Below are 23399 nucleotides of genomic sequence, written 5' to 3' on the forward strand. Positions count from 1 at the left end.
CTTCACTAAAAATTAATCAAGCTTGTTTTACATTTACTATAATTAACTGGTTGATCTCATGTCATCAAGTACTGCAGTTTATTAGAAAGAGCAGTTCTACTCTGTGTGAGTGGGGGACATCACTCCTCGTCTTCGGTAAAGCTAGTTGCAGAAAGCTGAATGATGCACTGTATTCCATTAATGATCGTTTATGGCAGGCCCTTTTCCTGCCTTATGTGCATAACAATAGTAAGCCAGAGAATACCATGTTTTTTCCTATTGAGTACTTCCTCCAGTCTCTCTGGGATATTTGAATATAATGTGGCGACAACGGTTTAAGACACTCACAGACTTCAAAGTCTGTTCTTGAAATGAGCTGTTACTAGGGAAATAGTGAAACCTCTGTGAGGAAATATGGGAATAAGCCAGAGTTTTGTGGGGCAGCATTCAAAGAGTGGGCATAAAGTATAAAATAGCCATGCCACTTGTCTTTTGCTGCTGTCTCTGCAGCAAACTAGTTGACTATTCTGTGAAACACTGGGAAATACGGTTCACATCTATGTTCACTTCATTCCTGTCCTTCATTTAGCACCTTCAGATGGAAAGCACGTGTCTAGCAGAAGTATAGTCCCCTTCCAGAGCTTAAACAGTCTGCAATGTTTAAAAGTATCAGGGAAAAATATGATTCAGGTACATGAAAGAGTAAGATGGTAAATTGCTAGAATACAAGTAAAAACATAAAAACATTTATTTTTGGGACAGTATCCTAGTACGTGCTATGCCTAGTATGTGCTAGTTTACAGCCCTGTTCTTTCCTTAGTAAAAAAACCTGTAATTTTTTACAATAACAATCATAACACATTGTAAGTGATGTTCATGTTCCCTGCTAAAGCCTTACCGATAGAAATAAAAGAAAAAGCATCGTCTCAAATTCTGCTTTGCTATCCCACAAAACCCAGCATGATTAGGTATTTCTGGCTGTAGGTAGGTGTCTAGGTATTGAGAACAGCTGCAAGTAGCTGCAGGGGGAAAATGAACTGAATGGAGTGGGGAGGAGTCAGAGTCGGGAGCAGCTGAAGAAGGGGGCACATGGGCAGAGCCACGGGAGACAAGTAAGTTGGCTGTGAGACTGGTGGGACACGGTGAGATGTGCCCTACCTGAACAAGCTCGTGGCACGCAGCAGCTCAGGGCAGCACTGCGCTGTGCAGCTCTCCCTGATTTCACACAGCGTGTGGTGCCGTTACACTCCAAGCAGAAGAACCCGCTCCGTCTGCCTTGAGCATCCCTGCATCACGTCTGCACAGCTGTCGGTGATGGTCGTCTATCTTCCGGGACAGGAAGATCTTGCTCATGCAAGGGACCAACAACACAGTCATGCTGTAGGAGACGCAACGAAAATATCAAATAAAACCCAGCAGTGGAACAGGGAAGATTTAAAGCAAGAGCTTAGGCATTAGCCTGCTGATACCCAGAGATAAGCTACCACTGCAACCCTGTTGGCCTGCTCTCGAGGGAGGGACCTTCGTCTGTTAAGTCATCTGTAACATATTGAGTAAATTTTACTGTCTAAGTGTGAGTACTGACACTGGGATTGAGATGACAGTTCGTCTGAAATGGAGGGAGACATCCACTGCCTGAGAACAGACTGGTTTAGTCCCTTTCACGGAAAGCCACAGCATGCAGATGGAAAGTGTTTCCACACAGCCATGGGAACGAGTTACTGAATAGTTTTGCTGCTAATTGTGTGGTTAATATTGTCAAAAGGGGTGTGCAATAGATCTACTCAAAAGTAGAGCTGGGAAAAAAAGAGAAGAGTGAAAAGGTGTGTACAGTCAAGTATTAGGATAGCAGGAGCCCAGCCACTTTTTCCCAGAAAGGGACGGTCAGGAAGATGACCTTGAGCAAATATTGGAGTCCTCACATAAATGCTTCCAAGACCCAATATGGCAATGCAGCTTAGTCTCCATACGTGTCTGAGTTATTCTTTAGTAAACTGGTATCAATTAGACAGCAAACCCACTGTTGGTGAAAGGGGCTACCATGGTTGCTCAGCTTTACTCCTCTCCAAGTCACCAAAATCGAAGTTAGACAGAGCACACTGGCCTTAACCAAAACATGCTGCTTTGCCCTTATTTAACTTCACACTAAAATTGCTGGACTTCACCCATCGTCTGCTCGACTGTGAGCTTCCATCAGCTAATTCAACTGAGGAGGAATGGTGTTTCTGACATTTACCCTCCCGCTCCACTGTGCCTGTGTAGGTAGTCCCTCTCCACTGGAGCCGGGGAGCCCTGGAGCAGGTGATGGCAACCACAGCCAGGTGAGGAGCGGGTGAGATTCCAGTCCCTGATGAAGGGGGGTAAAGCAAGATGGCAGGGAAGGGGATTAGAAAGCAATGAAGGCAAAGACACTAGGCAAAAGGGGAGGGAGCTGAACTAGGCTTTTCTTCGGGACACAGGGCGGGAGGCTGGGCTTTCTCTGGGGGAAGAGGGTGCCATAGACACCTGTACGTCACACCCAGGGGAACAGGCCAGGCAGCAAAGGGGGTGAGGGAATGGGAGACAAGTGCTGCGCTGGGCACCAGCAGGAAGATGGCACAAAGCACGGACACGAATAAGGACAGTGAAGTGGCTAGTGGCTGCTATCTGCCTTCGAGGCTTTCTCTCCATACAGGGCATATGTATCAGGGTGAGTATTCAGGGGAGGCAAGGCTTATTTCTTCCTTCATTAGGCTTACTCACAGTACACAAGTCTCTGGGCTTATCAAGGAGCTGAGATATACAGTACTATTCGGTGTATTCAATCCATCATGACCACCTTTTTTATATAGCAGTTTGTGCAGGTCAGAGCCCTTCTTATGCCACTCAATGTGCTGAAAATTTGTCATTAAATTGAATTAAGAGACAGCTCTTTCTACAGTTCCTCTGATAAAGTGGTTTAAATCAGATAAAAAAGGAGAGGCCCTTGAAGAAACAGGAGTCACACATGATAAATGAAAGAGGAACAAATCACAGGTCCCAGTGTTATCTCTCTCAGAACTCCAATGGAAATGATGGAGCCTATAACAAAATCACACCGTTAATAAAATTGGTTATGAGACTAGAGTGCCATATATTGATGAGTCAACAGCTGAAAACAAAGGGAGCGTGTTAGAAAATATCTTTAAAATGAAATCACAGTTCTGCCCGTGTCAAGGCATCTCCATGTGGACTGCCTGGATTCTGCAACCGGTTCCTCCTAAGAATGATTGCTTTTACTCGGAAGGAAGGGGAAGTTGGTATTTGTAAAATATGCTTTGAGAAAGAATTCTGCAGTCCTGCGCTTGAGTAGCCGTGTTCCTCTACAGCAGCAATGCCGGATTTAAACAGAAGAGGGCATTCATTACCAAGCATCTGAGTTTGCCGAGGGCTCTCCGTTTCTAGAGGGAAGGCATTTGAAAACCGTAATTTTTTTTTTTTTTAATGATTAATAAAGGTTCATCATCCAAAAATAAATCTTCTCTAGACATCATGTACCAAGAGAAGTATAAATAATTTCAAATTAAAACCTGTCCAGTAAACGAATGTTGGAGGTGCCCTTAAGCAGCAGTATCCCAAATGCTGACAAAACCCTGAAAAACCAAGAGGGTTTGAACAGCATGCTAATCTTTCCGATAGCCTGACTTCTAAAACTCTTGTGAGCTGTTAAAGAGTCCGCAACGGGGAGAGCTGGATCAGAAGCTGAACCAAGACTGATGAAACCTGCATGCTGTTCCTGACTGCCATTTGTGAGCTTGGCTGAGATATCTGGTGTGTGTGTGTGCTTCAGTTTCTTCTCTTAAAAGTAGGGTTAAATGTTAACAAATCCACAAGCACGGAAAGCAGGACAGGTCTGCACTTTATATTGCAGGACACTGATACCAAGTTAAGGTCACTGATACCAAAGGTAGCCAGTCAGTATGAGTAGTGCTATTCACGGAGATTTTAGTGTTTTTTTCTTGCTCAGAGAAGACTGAATTTTTTCAGCTTATACCAGGCTTTCTCATGCTGTTCAGCTGACACTGCTCACAGTGCTTGGATGAAAAGACAGCTTCTCTAGGAATCTGTAAAAGAAACCATATAAACTACGTTGCTAGACCTCAGATGAAAGCGTAAGTGCCTTGGTTAGAAGGAAGCGCCCTCTGCAACCTCCCTGTGCAGCTCGGGAAGTCGTGTCCCCATTCCCAGATTTTACTTTCTCCCCGGCGACAGCTGCGTACCGTCATCAGGCTTAGTCGGCTGCCCCTTGTGTGATGGGAGCTGGCACGCTGACCTGGTGACGGAGCTTTGGTATGCGCTGGCGATACACAGGATGTAATTTACAACACATGGGGTATGCCCACAGTGCCCTGTGTTAGTGGGATGAGCTAAGGACGTGCAAATACAGAGGCACGCAGTCAACCTGAAGAGCAGGTGAAGATCATTTGCTTTGGTCTGCACATGTCCATGCGGACATCACCAAAGTAACCTGACCACTACCTGAGACGGCTGAGAAATTCTTTGGTATCAAGCTCCCCAACCTCCCTCTCTTTGGGAAGTTATACAAATTGTTCCAGTGTCAAGGTACTTTGTAAGCCCTAGATAAACAAAGAGTTGTAGAAAGCAGGGCACCAATTTATAAATGTTCTTTCTGCGCTTCCACCTTGCTAAGACTGCTGTACAGTACGCTGGCAGATAGACGGCTCTGCCTCAGGTTTATCTGCCTCATGAGTAAGTTGCAGCCAGCTGCAGGATCACCATCTACAACCTTCTGGCCCGGTGAGATCCTAAAGGCTGCAACTTATTCCTGCTATCTCTGCTAACATGACAAGGCTAACCAGGAAAGAGAAAAATAACGATGCTCTTGGTATGCACTATCCCAGACAGTTTCAAACGAGCACTGTATTTTAAAAAAATACGTTTTATTACTTAAGTTATTCTATGAGCAAAGCAACATGGCTCGCCTTTTCCTCATGATGATGTGGGGCATACAGAACAGCTGAATACTCAATTGCTGTTTAATTCAAGACCCAGACAGTGTCATAAAACATATTTTATTGCAGAGCAAAATTACTTCAATAGCAAACTGCATTTGTCTCACTTGTGAAAACGCAACTTACAATATTATTATGGATGTCACTTCTCTTTTTTGGTTGTCGTAGGTGTTAGTCTGGCTATGTAATTCAGGGTCTGTCAGGGTTTTCATTAAAATCTTTTCATTCTCCAGGATGTGTAAGTTAGCCTTAAATACTAAAGCTCAATGGGCGAGTCTTCTCTTCACAAGCCAAATAGCACTGTAGCTACATAGCCACCTGAAAAGGAAAAAGAAAGAGGAAAGAGGAAAGAGAAAGAGAAAAGAGAAAGGGAAAAGAGAGAGGGAAAAGAGAGAGGGAAAAGAGAGAGGGAAAAGAGAGAGGGAAAAGGGAAGGTGGTGCTTCTAGGTGCTCCGAATCATCAGGGCATCACCGACCCACGTATGGACAGCAGGTGTACAAAGACCCAAGTGTACCCTCTCCTACGTGCATAAGATTAATGAACATTTTTCCAGATGAGTAACTGCTAAATTGGTAAATCTCTGTATTAACATACGAGCAGATTGCCGCAAATGTAAGCAATAATTTGAGTAGCTGTACCAGCTTGCTGCTACGTAACCGGCACAGCTTCAGCCCTCTCCCTGTTTACGAGGCAATCGTGACTTCGGGGTTTATCGGAGCTAAACGGTAGACGCTCGCAGCCAGCTTCCCCAAGTGCGTCTCGGCACCGGGGAGCGGCTGTGGCCCCGGTCCCCCCTGTTCCCCAGACTAAAGCCCCCCCATCCCCCATGCACAGAGGCTGTGGGTTCAGGCCAGAGCTCGGGGTCCCAACGGCGAAGCGGGCCACCCGCCGACCTCGCCCTTCGCGCGGGCCCGGTCCCTCTTTTTCGGCTGACGGAGCGGCCCGGGTTCAGCAGCCGGTGCTCAGTCACGGCCCGGCCTGTGGCCCCGCGCCAGGCGTTTCGGAGACCGGAAGCAAGAGCGGGCGCCCAACCGAGAACGGCGGAGCGCGGCAGGGGCGGAGCCAACGGCGGGCGGGGCCAACGGCGGGCGGGCCGCGTCGCCGTGGCAACGGCACCTTAAGGCGTGAGGGGCGGTTGATGGCGGGCGCCGCCATGGCTCACGCTAACCCCGTGGTGAGGGGCAGCGCCAGCGGCCCGGTCGGGTGCCCGCCCCGCGGCGCGTAGCCGGGCTTGGGGAGCTGCGAACGGCCCGGCGGGGTCTGGCTGCCCCTCCGCAGGGGAGGGAGTCGTGGGGCCGGGCGAGGGCCGCGGCAATCGGCTCCACTCCCCGGGCCCGGCGGGAGGCGGTGCCGCCCCGCGGAGCCCCCCGGAGGAGCGGGGAGCCCAGGGATGGCTTCGAGAGGCGTTATTTTGGGGGAGTTTTGTTTGAAAAAAAGCGTTTTGTGGGCAGAAGCATCGCGGCGGCGGTTGGTGTGAGCCAGCAGGCAGCTGCAGGGTGCGGAGGGACGCGCTGCAAGGGCTGTGGTGCCGGCCCCCCCCCCCCCCCCCCCCCCCCCCCCCCCCGGGTTTCACCTGCTGTCGCCGGGCGAGGGCCTTCAGGGGCTCCCTGAGATGGCAGTCACCCCAGGGAGCCCCGGAGGCTTCGCTTTACGGCTTGCTTTTGGTTGATGGATCCGCCCGGCTCAGAGCCAAGAGAGCTGGTGGGGTTGGTGGGTGGCCCTGGCAGTTCCCGGTGCGGTGGCCTGGGTCTGGCCAAGGAGCGCCGGCGCCTAGAGGGGCAAAACTGCAGCCCAGTGGTGTCAGCCCTGTAACCGCTTTTCTCCAGTTTGGAAGTGTGTGGTGGTTGGATTTTACAGTTGCTGTGTGCAGTTTTTATATAGCATAATAAATATTCATATTTGTGTAGCTTGGTAATCCTGGGGAGAGGAATAGGCCTGCTGAAAGATTTAAACTGGGTTTCTCCTCTGGGTTAACCAGGAAGGCAAAGCGTTTGACATATGGACTAATCAACAGCTTTTAGTGTAGCGGTACAAGAGTCAGTGGTTTGGGTTTATTTTTTTCTCCTCATCTTCCTAGTATCCTGAAACGTGCTGGGGGGTTTCTGACAGATCCCTCACCTCCCATAAGCAATCATACAGGAGTATGGATGTTTTAAAGTAGTGCTGTGTTGTGCTGACAACTTTTTGCAAAAAAGTGTAACTTGTTACTTCTTACTAAGTTCTAGTTTTTTTAAAAACATTATCGTTTGCAGTTTAGAAGAACTTTAGAGCAATAAAATATTAATTTGATGTTAAATTAGAAAAATGTAAGTGAATATCCCAGTATCTTAGCTTCTAAGGTTTCCTAAAAAAATCTCAGCTTCATCTTTCACCTTGTGTAGGCTGTTCTGGTGGTAACAATAGTCACGATTAATAGGTTTAAATTGCTAAGAGCTTATTTTCTTATATTTGCATCTGAATGGATGAATCTTGACGCTCATGTGTGTCTGTTGTCCAGGTATGACTGGAGGATTAGGATTTAATCACTGACATGGGCAGAAGAAGGAAAAAATGTTGTGTTGGAGTCTTGTTGTAATAGAAGATGAATTATATGTATTGATAACTGTAGTGTTAAAATTTCATAGCTAAACTACTATACAGCATCGGACTGTTACCACAAAGAAAAAAAAATCTGTTATTTCTTACAGGTTACTTACATTATACTTCCAATACAATTGGCCCATCTGATTTTTAGTAGCTTATATTGTTGGTTGGCCTTTAAGTTAGGGGCGATGACACTAGAAAGATACTAAGCGGTAAATATAAGTTTTAAACTGACATTTTAGACATGCTTGTTTGAAAATACAGCACAGCAATTGTTTTTGTAATGTTTCTAGGTTTTTCTTAAGCATTTCAGTAGCCTGCAGAAGCCAATAATTTGAGGCTCGAATCCAGTATTTTCCCAGGCATGTCAGATTTAAGAGTGAGTGGAGTTTAGATCTGACAGACTTGCAGACCTTTGCACCTGACATTCAGTTTATTACACTGATCTCTTCATGCTGTTCAGTTTGTAACTGTAGTTTGTGCAGTGAGATTAGGTTTTGTGCTATCATTTTGAATGACTTGATGTTCATCTTAACTTGAAAATGTTTTGTGGTGTTTTTTTTTATATAGCTTAAACTATACAAGTCCGTTATTGAAGATGTGATTGAAGGTGTGCGGGAACTCTTTGCAGAAGAGGGTGTAGAGGAACAGGTTCTGAAAGACTTGAAACAGGTTGGTTTGGGTTCCCCTGCATTATTGAAGTTGTGTATTTTTTTTTTCTTTCGAGATGAGGTACCTGTCTGTTTCTTTGTCCTCCAAAGCATGCAAACTTTTTGCCCTAACTTAGAGTTACATATTCCTTGTGGATGTTGTATTGGGCTGCTGGAAGTCAACATTCAGTAGTGACTGTTGCCATGTTTATTGGATAGAATCAGCCAGTTTATTCTTGGAAAAACTAGGAATACCTCATTATCATTTCAGATGTGGTTTGTTTTTAAAGCTGATATCTGTTGACCTTAATAATCTTTCTCCAGCTTTGGGAAACCAAGGTGATGCAGTCTAAAGCAACAGAAGGCTTCTTCAGACATAGCCACCATACTCCACAGTTTACCCTGCAGTTGCCGCACAATTTTCACCGTGTTCTGCATGCTTCAGCAGGTCAGATGGTATTGAACACAACAGATGATACTTAAAAATAGCTTAGTCATTCAAGAATCTTTTTGGAAGTCTGGAAGGTGCCGCAATAATCTTGGTTTGCCATGTTTATGTATGCATCTAGCATGATGGGGAACAGTATTTCTCTGTAAGCAGAATTTCACCAATAAAGGACAAATTAAACTTTGATAAACTAAGGCAATTATGTCTACATGCTCTTGATCCGCTGCTTGTATCCAGTAGCAAAACGTGAAGAGATTTTTAGCCTTCTTGTTAGCAGTCCAGAAGTGTAGCCCTTCAATTGCAGATTTACCAGTAGGGTTAAGCTTTCACTTCCCCTTTTACTGTGTGGCATGATGTGTGCAGCGGTTATATGGCAAGTTTGTGGCACACAGCTCTGCTGTCATGTTGGAGTTTAACCTGGTTCTGCATTTGTTAAAACGTAATCTCTTGTCAAACAGAAGAGTGGGAGGTTTTGGGGAGTTTTTTTGGTTTGTCTTTCAAGTTGTTATGCCAAAAGCAGTATTTCCATTGCACAGAAGTACTTGACTTTCACACCCACTCTGACAATCAGGACCTGTTCTTCTAAATTAAGTCCAGGTGACCACCGTGGTAATGTTATGGTAGAGTGTGATGCTCAGCTGAGGCTTCTCCCAGTGTGAGAGGCCATTAGGACCTTTCCCCAAAAAGGACAAAAAAAACATGTGATGATTTAATGAAAATCTGTGTGGTAGTGCACTTCAAGATTGGGCAGGCACTCTTCAGCTGTTGGTTTGTTTTGGTGTTTTGTTTTTTTTTTTTTTTTTTACAGTCTTCATAGCTAAGTGGACTGGTTTTGGAGACATGTTTTATTTGTTCTGTGTAGTTAAAGGCAATATACTTTTGGGTTGGTTTGCTGTTGGAGGCTTCATATTTAATGAGCTTTACCTTGTTACTCCTAATTTTTGGAAGGGCAATACTAAGGCAAAACAATCTGTTGAAGCCAGTGAATTTTTTTTTAATGGGATTTGAATTGTCCTGTGGCTAGAGGTTTTCAAAATAGTTAGGGTTAACTAAATTCTTTCCTGCTTGAAGCCTGTGAAATTTTTCGCTTTGGCTTATCTTCTCCCACTGAAGTTAGTATGAAGTGCTTTTGAAAACCCCATCCTACTCTTCCTACTGTTATCATCATTGAATTTGCTTTGGTGCAGAAAAATACTTGCACGTTTTCCTCATGTTGACAAGGGAGTGCATGTTACATATATGTTCTTGGTCATGTTAAAATGGTAGTCTTGCACATCTGTCCTTCTTGTTGATGTAATAAATAGAAATGGCATGCTTAGTTTTTACACTGAAACTTAAACAGATCAAGTAGTTAAATAGAAATATTTTTAAAACACACACACACAAAAATATCCAAGACCAGCTTTCAGCAAAATGTAAGTTTTGGTATAACCTCTTCCCCCCTGAGTACAGCATAAGCTTGAAGCAACATAAAAGGAAGTATATTCAAGAGTCTTATCTGGATGTGCTCACTTTGTTGATCTAATGAGTATGAACTGAAGTTGAATTGCTTTAGTTTCATCAGTGCTTGCTGTAAATTACTGACAGATCATCTGTGTCCAAGAAATTAATGTTTTTTTTGTAAAGTGGATTTTTTTTTTTTCCTTGTAGCTTCTGTAGTCATCCCGGCTGGCAAAGGTTTTCAGAATTTCTCAGCAGGAGACATGGTATGGAGCTGTAATGACATTTTATTTCAGTTTTGATTATTCTGAATTCTAAATGATAAAGTTTGTCAGTTGTTAATAGGCTCAAGGGGAGGCAAGTATTGTATCTGCTCCATGCATAGATGCTTTGGGACAGCATGTTGGGACTGAAAAGTAGCATTTCTCGTGACAATTTCACCTGTCCAGTATGGTATAGTAGGCAAGGGAGCAGGAGACTTGCTGAGGGAGAATCAAGAGCTGGAGAAACTCAGTGGTGTTACTTCTGGCTGTCCCCCTTGCCTTTTTTGTTCTTTTTTGATGAAAACCATACAAAAATTAAGAGTGGTTAGAGGGAGAGTTGTAACTCTGCTGCTTCTGTTTGAGCAGTGAAAAAGAATGGGGATCTACCAGTTGGTTTTGCAAGGAGTGCAGCCAAAAGTGTGTTGGAAGACATGGCTGCATGTATTTAGCCTGTAGGATGGAAGTGTCGTGGAAGTTCAGGTCTACAGATCAAATTTTTTTTTTCTTTTAATTACTGGGTGTTAAAATAATGCATGGTTGGGAAATGCTAGCACTGGTGGAGCTGGAAGCAGCATTATCTGTGAGGCACAGAAATTGTCCAGAAGAAAGTGAATGTTTTTGGAGCTGACAGGTTCTGAAGTCTGGGCATGGCAGAATTTGCCTGGGGAGGGGCTGTTAATTGTCAGAGCTTGATGAACTTACTGAGTGCCTCCTGAGCCTCAAGCTAACTAGCTTGCCAAGATAAAATAGAATATTGAGGAGATGTTTGTGTAACGTGCAAGTTTCCTGATTTAAAATTTGGATTTCCCCAGAACAGCTAGTTCGAAAGGGAGTCATATATCCAACTCTTTGCTTCCCAGGAGAAAAAGAGAACATGAAGTGACCTCATAGGCCTAGGCAATGAGTCTGTGTTGTGTAGAGTAATGCATAAGCTTAAGTAAAAGTGGCTCTGAGCGGGAAAAATACCTTTCTGGATGGTGTGTATGTTGAGGGGGGTACAGGAAAGTGTTCCTTTAATGGAAAGGGAATGTGGTAACTGGAAAATAGGAAATACTTAGAGCAAGTCATTTTCTTGTCAATACAGAATACTCTGTATCTGTATAAATCTCAATAGTCTAAAGCAACTCTTCAGTGAAGATGATCACAAAAAGGCCCTCATTTATGTTTCATCTGGATAGGTTACATGTGACGTTTAGGGCCCTAGGAGATAAAGTATGCACTATTTCTTAATAAAGCTCTTGTGTATCTAGGGTACTTCACGAGCAGGTGCAACTCTCACTCTCCCTTCGGGTATTGTGTATCCTATACATGTACCAGCTGGAGTGACGCTACAGACAGCATCTGGTAAGATTAAAGAGGAGATGTAAAGTGTTACAGTGCATTGGTTGTATGTGGATATTGAAAGATGGTCCTGAGTACAGTACATAAAACAAATGTGAAGTTAAAAGTATAGGTAGGTAGAGCCAGTTATCCTCCGCTTCCTTTGTAGTTTGTGTTTGTAATTGCTACATGGGGGAAGTAATTACATTGATTAGTTAGTGTGTCAGTTGGGCACACTTGCAAGATCAGTTAACATGGGCTGCCAGCTGATGCCATTTTTTTCTTTTACAACTGCTCACAAATGTATTCTTTTGTCAGTCCAGATGTAGGTATCTCCTCCTTCTATATGAGGGACAGTCTTCCATTTTTTAAAAAGGTAGAAACATTCTGGTGCTTCAGAATCAAATTGATTTCTTATTCAAATGAGATCCAACCATCCATTAACCTTTTTGTTCACACTCTTTTGCTGCTAAAACTACCTGTACTGCTTGTACAAAGCTCTGCTTGTACTACTTAGGGTCTGATGGATGGAGGGCTTGTTTCAGTCATAGATTAACTCTTTCCTCAAACAGCTGTTCTTCTTTGAGAACTAATGTTACTAGAAATCTATTTCAAGTATAATTCCTAAGGTTTTGAGACCTATAGGCTGGTATTGGTGACTGTGTGTGTGTAAGGAAGTGTGTGCGGGGAAAAAAATAGTTAAATGAAATTGGGAACTTAGCTCTGGCATCTTAATTCTAACACTGATAATAACAAGAACTTTAAGGATTCAGTATTTGGAGTCGTTTTTGTACAGTGAGAGGACAGATGAACTAGGAGTTTGGTGTGGTGTGGGTTTGTTGTGTTTTTTTTTTTTTTTTTTTTTACTAAGCTAGGCATTTTTTTTACAGGAGATACCTAAAAGTCCTTAAAGGAGTGAACTGTCCCTGTAGATATGGAATATTTACTGTTTCATCTTGTCTTCCTTAATTTCTGATATGGAAAACAGTATTTTCCTTTTATTTTTTTTCCCTTAGCTTCTAAAATGACATGGAAACAAATTCAAAATGGGATTTTCTTTTTTTTTTTTTCTTTTAATACAGTATGTAATGAAATTATTGAAATTGCTGCCACAGGATATTGTGGAGGCCAAAACCTCCTATTGTGGAGGTTTAATTTTCAAAGGCTGAAATTGTGCCTGGTGAAATGTACTGCTTTGCAAACATCCTGTTTCTCATAGTTTGCTTGAGTGTTTGCTATTGGCCGTTAGTGGTAACAGGACTGTGGCCTGGATGAACCCACAGTTTGACCTGCTGAAGCAAGTTTTAACTCTTCTCTTTGCAGGGCACCTGTATAAGGTAAACATGCCTCTTATGGTTACCCAGGCCACAGGAGATGGAAGTATTCTACATCATCCTGTTCAGCAGATACTTAAGCCTCTTGGGCAACCCTCAGTTCTGCAAGCCAGCATTGCTGGTGTTGCACGGGTGAGTGCATCTTCTGTCCAGGCAGCTGCTGAAACATTGCAACCACAGGAGCCTGTTGTCCAACAGACCATGGTATTTCAACCAAATGTCATGGAAAAAGCCCACCTGGAGAACTCTGCCAATACTGCACTGGTCCAGCAGCCTTCTGTGAGTCAGCAGCAACTTGGAACTAATGCAGAGTGGAATCAATGTGCAGACTCGACAGAAAAAACCCAGCACGGCGATCTTCGTACAACTGTGTTTACTCCAGAATCCTCTGAAGTGTGTTCTCCTGCTGAATCCTTGGCAAACAACTCGAGCAGTGTGCTGCTGGATGTGGAGGAGCAGTTAGACATTGACCCTCAGGAGTTGGTCCAACAGCAGGTGTCCGATGATATCATCGACCTACTTATCACGGGCAAAAGTTTGGATGATAACACTGTTCTGAAAGATCAGGACAGCATTGCTTCCTCTCACGAGGTAAGACCTTTTATTTCTCAGCCAGTGAAAATACATCCGTTGGAAATGGTGGTTTGAAGTATTGTAAGAGATGTGATCAAACACATCTGTAAGTGACAAGTAGCACCTCTGAATTATAACTATATATTATTATAATTATTAATTATAATTTTATATATAGTTGTTATAATTTTAAAGTTCATTCCTGAGCTTGTTTTGAATAGCAGTAGCTGACTGCTTATTTTTACATTAAGAATTTGTCACAAATGTTGCTGAAACACTGGGATTGAAGAGAACGTCAATCTAAAAAATGCGAAAAGATATAATGTATTTTTAGACTTATTGACTATTCTTGGGGATAATAGTTTTCTTTTTTTTTTTTCTTTTTTTTTTTTTTTTTTTGCAACTGAGCAGGCATGAATGGCCCTTTGAGCAGTTCCATGTCATTCTGACACTGAATCTGCGTACGGATACCGGCCAGTTGTGGGCAAATTGCTTTTGCAGTGTCAGCTGGGCTTAGTTTTAACTTCTACTGTGTGAAGAGCACTTAACTTGCATTGAGAAGGCATATTGAGTATGAAAAGTCAGATTTGATACGTGAAATCTGCTGGAAGGAAATGTATTTCCTTGGGAAAAAAATCCTGAACAAACTGGAATTCAGCTTAGAGCTGTGTGGAAAACTTGAATGATTTTAATTAACAGGCCACTTTCCTGAGCTCATCTAATTTTTGTTCCAGAAATTATTTGCAGATGTTTTAGGTTCGAGCTGGCTTGTTGGCTTTGAGTTGTAGCGCTTATGTGTGATTGAGGCAAATTTATTAAATGCATATTTAATGACAGTAATGACAAATGCCTGTAAGTAGAAAGCATGTTATGTTGCTCATCTGAACTTTGATGGCAGGATGATGAAGACTGTCTGTAGTAAAGAATGGAAGGTCAAAACAAAGTGTCATTTTCTTGACCTAGAAAGTGCATGTAGATGTGAATGAAGTGCTACAGTAAAGATTTAATGAGAAACCGAAGATGGCTTAAGGCTTAAAGCCCTTTTATGCTCCTGTGAATGCTCTGTTTAGGAATTCTAGCACTTCTATGAACAGTAACTTGACGTACTGAAATACTTACTGTCTCTCAGCTTTTTATGTTATTTAAACTAAGCATTTTGATTGAGTTGAGGAAGAGAGATGAGTTCGACTTTTATTTAAAAAATGAAAAACGCTATTTTTGGGGGCCGGGCACTAGATTGTTTCTTTTTTTTTTTTTTTTTCTTTTCGGACTTTGCTTAGCGATAGAAATTCTAAAGGCCCTATTGACTGTCTTTTTCTTAAAACATTTTTTGATGACAATAATATTTAAAGAAAAGTCTAAGAAAATGTCTTGCTATATTGCTGAGGAATATTTGGCATGGATCCCATTTAGGGTTAGGTGTAAGAACAAGATTTGCAAATGTACTCAGGGTTTACCAAGTAGGCCAGGACTTGAAACTCTCATTTTATTGCCTCAATCTTGTTGCTTTATTAAACAAAAATCTCAGGCTTTGTATTGAACAATGAAAGCTATGTGGTGTTAATTCACAAGCTGTCTCTGGTCTCTCTTATTCCTGTCAGATGGAACCTACTGAGCAGATGGAATCTAATTTACGATCAGAGAAGGACATCTGCAGTGACATTGAAGACATAATTCAGCTAGATGGTACTGGTGATGTTTTCCCCAAGGAAGAAACACCTCATACAAAAGATAGGGAAGAGAATGAATTCATTGGCATTATTGAATCGGAGGATCTAAAAGTTCTGGAAGATGAAGATGAGGAAGATGATGATGAAGACCATGACAGTATCTCAGACATGGAGTCTAGCAGCAGCAGTGAAGATAATGAAGAGCCTCAAATAGATATAGTTGAGGAGGTAATTTACTTTTAAGCCTTGTGAAGCACATTACAGTAGTGTATCTGTCTTGACTGTTGAATAGTTGTACCCAGCACAATTCCTGGTAAGTTTAATGCATAGTTAAGTTACATACCTCTTGAGACAGGCTGTACTGCTGAGAAATTACTCGAGAGCTCATTATGAGGAGCATGGACAAATGAAAGATCTTGAGAAGTCATTTGTTTATTGGACGAATTAAAATACTTAATTACCAGAATTAAAGCTCTAGGGTAAAACCTTGGCCTCAGTGGAATGGAATTCTGCTTTTTATTTAAGTAAGATTGAGATACAATTCTAGGTTTCTTTTCCTTCTAAAGGGCCATAGGGGATTAGATAGAGAAGAGAACAATGTCATACAAGTAAGTATGTTTCCTAGGAAAAGGAAGATGTGCAATTTCTTATGCTAGAGATATACACAAGAGAATCAACTCGTAGCATCTGGACTTCAGATAAATACCAGTTGATTATTATTCCAGTTACTGGGGTCAGCTTTGTCAGTTAGCAGTCTTGCTTTTTGACCTGTGTTTTTGTTTAGGGTGTTTTTGTTTTTGAGAACGTGTGTAAAGATGCTTGTAAATGAGCTTTGTGCAGTACGGTCTTCATAGCCTCTAGGTCTTGATTTTTGCTGTGGTAACCTTTATTGTTCTACATGTGTTTAATGTCATGTATATTCAATGCTATTCTGAATGAATGTATAAAATTCAATTTTAATTTCTAGGACCCCTTAAATTCTGGTGATGATGTCAGTGAACAGGACACTGCAGACTTGTTTGACACTGACAATGTGATAGTTTGTCAGTATGACAAGGTACATTATATATTTTTATCTTTGTTCCTAAATTATTCAAAATAAGATCTTCAGCAAATCCATGTCTGGTCTAATGTCAATGCCTTTTAAAGAAATTCTAATGCTGTAATAATTGAATGTTTAAATTGCATGTTTAGCTGACAATAGGCTGAAGACTTACCTGCTGTTTTCTGAAATAGGGACAATAAGCAGGTCCGTAATGGTCTATTAAAGGAACAGGAAAGGGGACCAAATCTTGCAAAATTAAAATTTGTGAAGCTGGAAAAGCTTAGGCATTTCCTTAACTTTTAAGCAGTATCAACAGCTCTGTGGTTGTATGTGTGCATTTTCAGCCATGAATTAAGACTTTTGAAATGGGTAACAGAAAGAGGAGTGTGTATGCTTTCTTTTACCTCTTTTTTGTCTTTGAATTGCTTACTGAGATATTTTCTTAACACAATTCTGTTGTGTCTGAAAAATTCAACCCTATTTTGAACACTTGAAAAACAAATTAAGTACTTCTAATGCTAGTGTGGTTTTGGACACTTATATGTCAGTAGTTTAAAAGTTGACCAAGTGCGTATTTCATGTTGAAACAAGTATGCAAAAACATCTCTGTAGTTTCCTTAAGAATGTGCCTTGGCTTCTGTTCTTTCAAAAGTGACTAGTGATAGTTTCTTGTGTGTGTTCAGCTAGGCCTGCCTTAACAGTGTCTGTGTCTTAGGAAACAGTGAGCTGCTAAGAAAATTGTCTTTACCAAAGTGTAACAGATTGAATGTTTCTGAAAATAGTTATTTTGGAAAATGTAGTTATAGGAATGCATGTAGAAAATGCATCTGAAATTGAGCCACGGTGTCTGTATTGTATTGAAAAGGTACAAAGTTTTTAAGTTTCATAACTCAGTTTGTTACAGATGCTATAGCTAGTGGATATTGTTATCTACAGCAAGTTTTTTCTGTAATGAGCTGAAAAATTGGTTGAAAAGTTTTAGACACTGATAGGAAGTTCAGCATTGGGCATATAGCAAATTTAAGCTCAGATGTCACTAGAAATTAATGGTTACAGAAGCTGGGGGAAGATGTTGGTAAATTCCCCTTTCCTATATAGATTTAATAAAACATGCAGGCCTAGTAGCAAGTAGGTGGAAGTAGTTACCTATTAAATTACACTGTTACCTATAAAAGAATGCTGTCAGCAAAATTGCTGTCCTATTTCTTTTGGTTTATTCCCTCCTTTTTCTTTCTGGACTTGAAAATAGATTTTCTAGAGATGCTTAAAATTCATTCTTCTAGTATTAAACAAAAACTTTCTGCAGTATGCAACATTTTGCAGGCCTTTAAAAAGAGACAGAATAGTGCAAATTCTTTCATACTGTTTTGTATGCCAGTAGTTGCTTTTAAGCAAAGTTTTCCTGCTTTTAGCCTTATCCTAACGTCTCTGTGCATGCAATATTGTTTTGCAATGTGTATGAGGGAAGGAAACTACTACATTTTGATTAAGTCATACTTGTTTGCAATGTGTGGTATATTTTGGGACTGATACACTCGTGAAAGTGCTCCATTGTTGTCTTGTTTTCCTGCTAGTGTTGAGCTGTCAGACAGCTACCTTTGGGTTTTGGGGGTTATTTTTATGGGGGGGGGGGGGGGAGAGCAAGCTGTGTGTGTGCATGCGTGCTAAGATTCAGGAGGTTGTTCCCTTGAGAGGGCAGGGAGTTCATTATAAAAAACTGAAATCCGCTGCTTTTATTGAATATTTGTGATGTGTTCAGTGGCACTGTTTCACATGTTGTGGGCTATTGGGATTTGAAAAGAAAAACAAAGTTTGTAAACCAACTTGTGCTTAACCCCCCCCTTTTTTAATATATGGTCTAATATATATTTGGGGGGAGCATTGATTTTTTTTTTTTTTTTCTCCATCAGATACATCGAAGTAAGAACAAATGGAAGTTCTACTTAAAAGATGGAGTGATGTCCTTTGAGGGTAAAGACTATGTTTTTGCAAAAGCCGTTGGAGATGCGGAGTGGTGAAACCTCACTGAAGCATGTACGTTAAGACTGTGGCATTATTCCCTTAGGAACCTTCTGTGAAATAACTAGACTTTCTGAAGTTTTGCATAAAAAACCCCACAAACCAGCAAAACTGTGATAAAAAATATGCAAAATCAGTGTTGTTAGTATATGCAAACTAAACCACTGTATTGTTAGCTACTCAGTTGTCTTTGCTGTTCATTTCTGATTATTTCATTACTTTTCTACCCAGGAAACATCATTGGAATGAATAGTTTTAAAGACTGAAATGTCAAATCTGTTAGTAATTCAAGAAAGTCATGGAATACTAAGTGACTAAGTAAATTTCAGTTCTGTTCATTTGCTTTCTACTTTTTAAAATAAGAGCTAAAGTATGACTTGAAATATAAAACTACACAGTTGTTGGTGATACTATGTCTTTATTTTGAAAGGCTGCTGAGTTGAAAGAAGAAGAAAAAAAAAAGAGCAGCATTTTTACAGGTCTGAAACCTGTGGCTGTTTCAGCTGTGTATTGCTTTTTCCCCTTTCCTTCCTCACTTGTTTTCTTGTTGTTGCTTTTTGGGCTTTTGACTTCAGTTTAAAGGCAGGCACTTCAGATGTAAATCTGGAAATGAGGGTGGAAGATCCTTAAGCTTTCAGTGTAGGAGAATTATTATTGTTTATTCTATATCCTCTGTGTCTACTGAGATGCAATGAATAGTGTGATTTAACGTTAAAATGTGATTTATTTTCACTGTCAATGCAAAGTCATTTAAGTTTGCTTCTGTACATATCCACTACATTCTAGGACTACAGACCAGTAAACTGTGAATGATACAAATTGTGAATAATAATAAAATGTCATCTCATATACATTTCTAGCAGAGTTGTTTTTGTGTTCCCTAAATATAAACTTTGCTTAGAGAAATGTGTACAAGCCATGCATGTGACAGTACCTCACCCTGCCACGAGAACTGCATTCCCAGCAGTCCTCAACATGAGCTTTTTGTTCCTCTAGAAATAGAGGTCAAAAAGAAGGTCTGGGCCGTAGCCCTTCAGAGCTGCACTTTCCCCTGGCTAGCTCCTGTTCCTTGTAGGGCAATATTGGAAATGAAATGGTAAAGCCTCAGCCAGGCTGACTTGGAAGAGCATAATGCTGCTAGAAGGGCACTGCTACACACAGGTGTATGGCAGCTCTCTCTCCTGGCTGTTTCTCTTACTTCTGCTGAAAGAAGACATCATGAGACATTTTGGTTATCTCTACTCCTTGGGAGGACTTGGAGACCTTGAGAAGAGAAGAAAAAGAAAGCGGAGAGTTGGAGAGAAGGAATATATAAAAGAAATGAGGGGAAAAAACCCAACCCTTGTTCATAATGTTACAAACCCTTGTGCTGGTGGTATAAACAATAGATATGCTTCCATCAGGAGGTAGGTTTGTAACAACTATTGAGTTTCTTGCATGCTGCTTTTTTGACGTATCTGCTACTGTTCAGTATCAAAGACAGGACACTGAACAAAATGGCCTGACCTGAGTGTGGCAATTCTTTTGTCTTTTATAGATACTGTTGCTGGGATGTGAAGAATTGGATATTTAGAGACAGTTAAAATATTACAGCATATGATTTCTTTTTGTCCATTCAGCTGACTTGTAGCTGCACTGATGCTACACTTCAGACCCATAAATGTGCATGAAATGCAGCTCTTACCACATGATAGATACTTTTAGATTTCAGCACTCTCTCACAGGCTCTGAGGTGCTCATGCTGCATAAACTTGTACATTACGAACTGTGGGACCACCTTCAACTTGGGCAGCACAGCGATGCTTTGGGGAAGACTGGAAGCAGAGGGAGTGTGGCACTGCAATCCATGGGACGTGACTGGATAAGCACCATTCACTAAGCACCATGTGGCCTCTGAATGTTACTACCAAGAGTAGGCTCTGTTTTCACAAGCCGCTATAAAATGAAGTGGCTGAAGAGTACCTAATTTTTAGCTAGTTTTAAAGATGGGCAGCTTTTTCCTCTCTTCTGCATCTGTCTGCTGGTGGTGTTAAAAGACTGCTTCCACATGAGGGTGAGGAGTCAGAGCTCTGCACATCTTTGTAACTGCCCATCTCCTCTCTCCCTGTCCCTTTTCAGACCTTGTTTCTCTGTGAATAGTGCTGAGATGTGTGGATAAAAGTATGAGAGCAGGAATTCTGCCTTCCCCCCCCCATCTCTTCTAAGCTTTGCCAGTTCATACTTACGGCATACTTTCTACCTGTTGGCTTCATCTGCCTTTTTGTTCCATTCTTGAAACACTTCTTCTGAAGTTTTGCAAGTTAATTTTTATGACAGCTTGCTGCAACCTCTGTGCAGTCCAGATATGATATTAATTATATAGACTGCACATCTGGGATTGGAAGTATTTTTTAACACTGGTCTCTTACTTCCCAAACTTGCTTTGTTTTATGGGTTGGGCATTGGTGATATTTTTCATCCTCTTTTGCTTTTTCACAAATCATGTGTACTATCAGCAATTAAAATCTCAAAGGACTGTTTGCTGTCTTTCCTCCTGAAGCTTTGCTGACAGGGTGCATAGTTGGCTATTACTTGTGGTCAAAGCTGACTTGCATCAAAAAGGATGCTGAAGATAGCTTAGCTATGCCACCAAGCATCCCCTGGGTTTTCATTTCATTGCATTTTCTAACCCAGTACCTTCTCGATGTGAAGGAATCTTAATGTGGGCTCCATCCACTGCCTTCCTGAGCTATCAAATCTAGAGGCTTTAGGGATTAGAGTAAGGTTTTACTCTCGCTGTCTCAACCCTTCCCATATTTGAGAAAATGGCTACTGAATTCATAACACTGCAGGTCTTCTGGCTCCCTCCAGACTACACTGCAGATATTCCTTGGGAGTGCTTGCAGTGGTTTTCCTAGTCCAGAGCTATGGACTGTCTGTTTGGACTCGTGCATCAGTACAGGCTTGGGGCGGACCTGCTGGAGAGCAGCTCTGTGGAGAGGGACCTGGGCGTCCTGGTGGACAACAGGTTAACCATGAGCCAGCAGTGTACCCTGGCTGCCAAGAAAGCTAATGGGATCCTGGGATGCACCAAGAAGAGTGTGGCCAGCAGGTCGAGGTTCTCCTTCCCCTCTACACTGCCCTAGTGAGGCCTTATCTGGAGTACTGTGTCCAGTTCTGGGCTCCCCAGTTCAAGAAAGATGAGGAGCTACTGGAGAGAGTCCAGCGGAGGGCTACAAGGATGGTGAGGGGACTGGAACATCTCTGCTATGAGGAGAGGCTGAGGGAGCTGGGCTTGTTCAGCCTGAAGAAGAGAAGGCTGCGAGGGGACCTTCTGAATGCCTACAAATATCTGAAGGGTGGGTGTCAGGAGGATAGGGCCTGACTCTTTTCAGTGGTGCCCAGTGACAGGACAAGGGGCAATGGGCACAAACTGAAGCACAGGAAGTTCTGTCTGAACATGAGGGAGAACTTCTTCCCTCTGAGGTTGGCGGAGCACTGGAACAGGCTGCCCAGGGAGGTTGTGGAGTCTCCTTTTCTGGAGATATTCAAGACCCGCCTGGACAAGGTCCTCTACAGCCTACTGTAGGTGACCCTGCTTCGGCAGGAGGGTTGGACTAGATGACCCACAGAGGTCCCTTCCAAACCCTACCGTTCTGTGATTCTGTGATTCCTGCAGCAGGACTGACTTTCCTTGTCTCCTGTCTAAGCATACAAGAATTGCCCTGCATTTTAATTCCAGTGTTCTTGAATGAACATTGGCAAAGACTTCCAGCTTTGAATAAGGCATTTATAACTAAATGTATCTGAAGTCAGAAATTTTTATACTGGAAAAAAAGTTTCTTATTAAAATCTAAGTTCAGTTAGCTAATTACTATAGCCTATGACTTGAGCAGTAATCAGATCAGAGTGCTTTTGATCTGCATAGTTTACGTATTAATGCTTTTGATTGCTACTACTTAGTTTCACAAACACGTTGCTGCAGATGGGAAGAGGTGTGTAATACCAGTTATGGCCATCAAAGACACTTCAGTAAATGGCTGTCTAAAACTTTACACCAGAAAGAAGGTAATTTTACAAAAAATGATGAGATAGAATAATAAGTGTAACTTGTGTGAGAAGCTTTAGCATGAATCTAAATCTTTATTAAAGTGTTGCTTTTACTTATTTGCTCACTTCTGTGTGTAGAAAAATCTGAAGTATGTAAATTGCTCTTGTTTGTGTGGGTGTGGTTTTTTTTTTTTAAACCAGTAATTTTTGTCAAAATGGTAGATTTCACTCAATTTACAGCTGATGCAAAAAGAAAAATGCCCACAGCTCTCATAATTCTTTGCTGTTACCTAAGCAGCACTGTAAGGCAGGTGCTATCAGTTGTCACTATTTCTAATTAATTTCTCTTGCACGCAGTTTCCTGTGATGTTACGTGGTAGGTGGACAGGAAGGGAATGCTAGCAAGTTCTTGTTCTGTTTAAACAGAATGTAAGTAAATCAGTTATTGCCCACTCAAGACACTGTTTTGCTGTGTCTTAAATCATGTGCAGGACTCTTCCATGTGCCACCCAAAGAAACAAGTCTCGAAGATCAGTTTTGAGACAGGTGAGAGAAGCCGTAGTCCAGGTAGGTCTTTTTTGACCAGTGGCTTTAGTTTCTGTTGTAGTTAAATATCCTATAGTAGTCCTGTTTGCTCATCTAAGCTCAGGAGCTGGTGGCTGTAAAGAGGTACATCATACGGAGTTTTTACTGATTGGTAAACTGTAGAGTTTTAAGTCTTGATCCTGCTTCGTTCCCCACGTGTGTGTGAACTGCTCGTGAGTGCAGCTATGCTTACATACAGAGCTTTTACCTTGATTGAAATCATGGCATTAAGCTGAAGGTAAGAGAGGGTTGGAGATGTTTTTAACTGACACAATTGTAAGCTATTGATAAACCAGTCACTAGTACAAAGAATCACTTTCTTTAATGTGAAGCAAATTCAAATTCAATTTGCAGTGCAGTGCTTTTGCAACAAGAGGTGTGCTTTGGAATGCAGATTTTTACTCTCTTGCTGTCACAGACGTGAAAGCAAAGGACTCAATTGAGAAGGAGAACATAAGAGGCTTAAAGT

At 41.8% G+C, this 23399-nt stretch overlaps 1 protein-coding gene across 1 annotated transcript; it reads left to right on the forward strand.

Moving 5' to 3' along the window:
• Positions 1-6081: 6081 nt before the first annotated feature.
• GTF2A1L (general transcription factor IIA subunit 1 like) lies at positions 6082-19148 on the forward strand. The gene is made up of 9 exons (XM_075413164.1): positions 6082-6145; positions 8125-8226; positions 8529-8652; positions 10303-10358; positions 11606-11699; positions 12999-13600; positions 15184-15480; positions 16220-16309; positions 18208-19148. Exons 1-9 carry the CDS (start codon positions 6110-6112, stop codon positions 18313-18315), a joined length of 1509 nt encoding a protein of 502 aa, XP_075269279.1. The 5' UTR covers positions 6082-6109; the 3' UTR covers positions 18316-19148.
• Positions 19149-23399: the final 4251 nt, after the last annotated feature.

The sequence above is a fragment of the Opisthocomus hoazin genome, chromosome 2 (assembly GCF_030867145.1).
Source record: "Opisthocomus hoazin isolate bOpiHoa1 chromosome 2, bOpiHoa1.hap1, whole genome shotgun sequence".
Lineage (NCBI taxonomy): Eukaryota > Metazoa > Chordata > Aves > Opisthocomiformes > Opisthocomidae > Opisthocomus > Opisthocomus hoazin.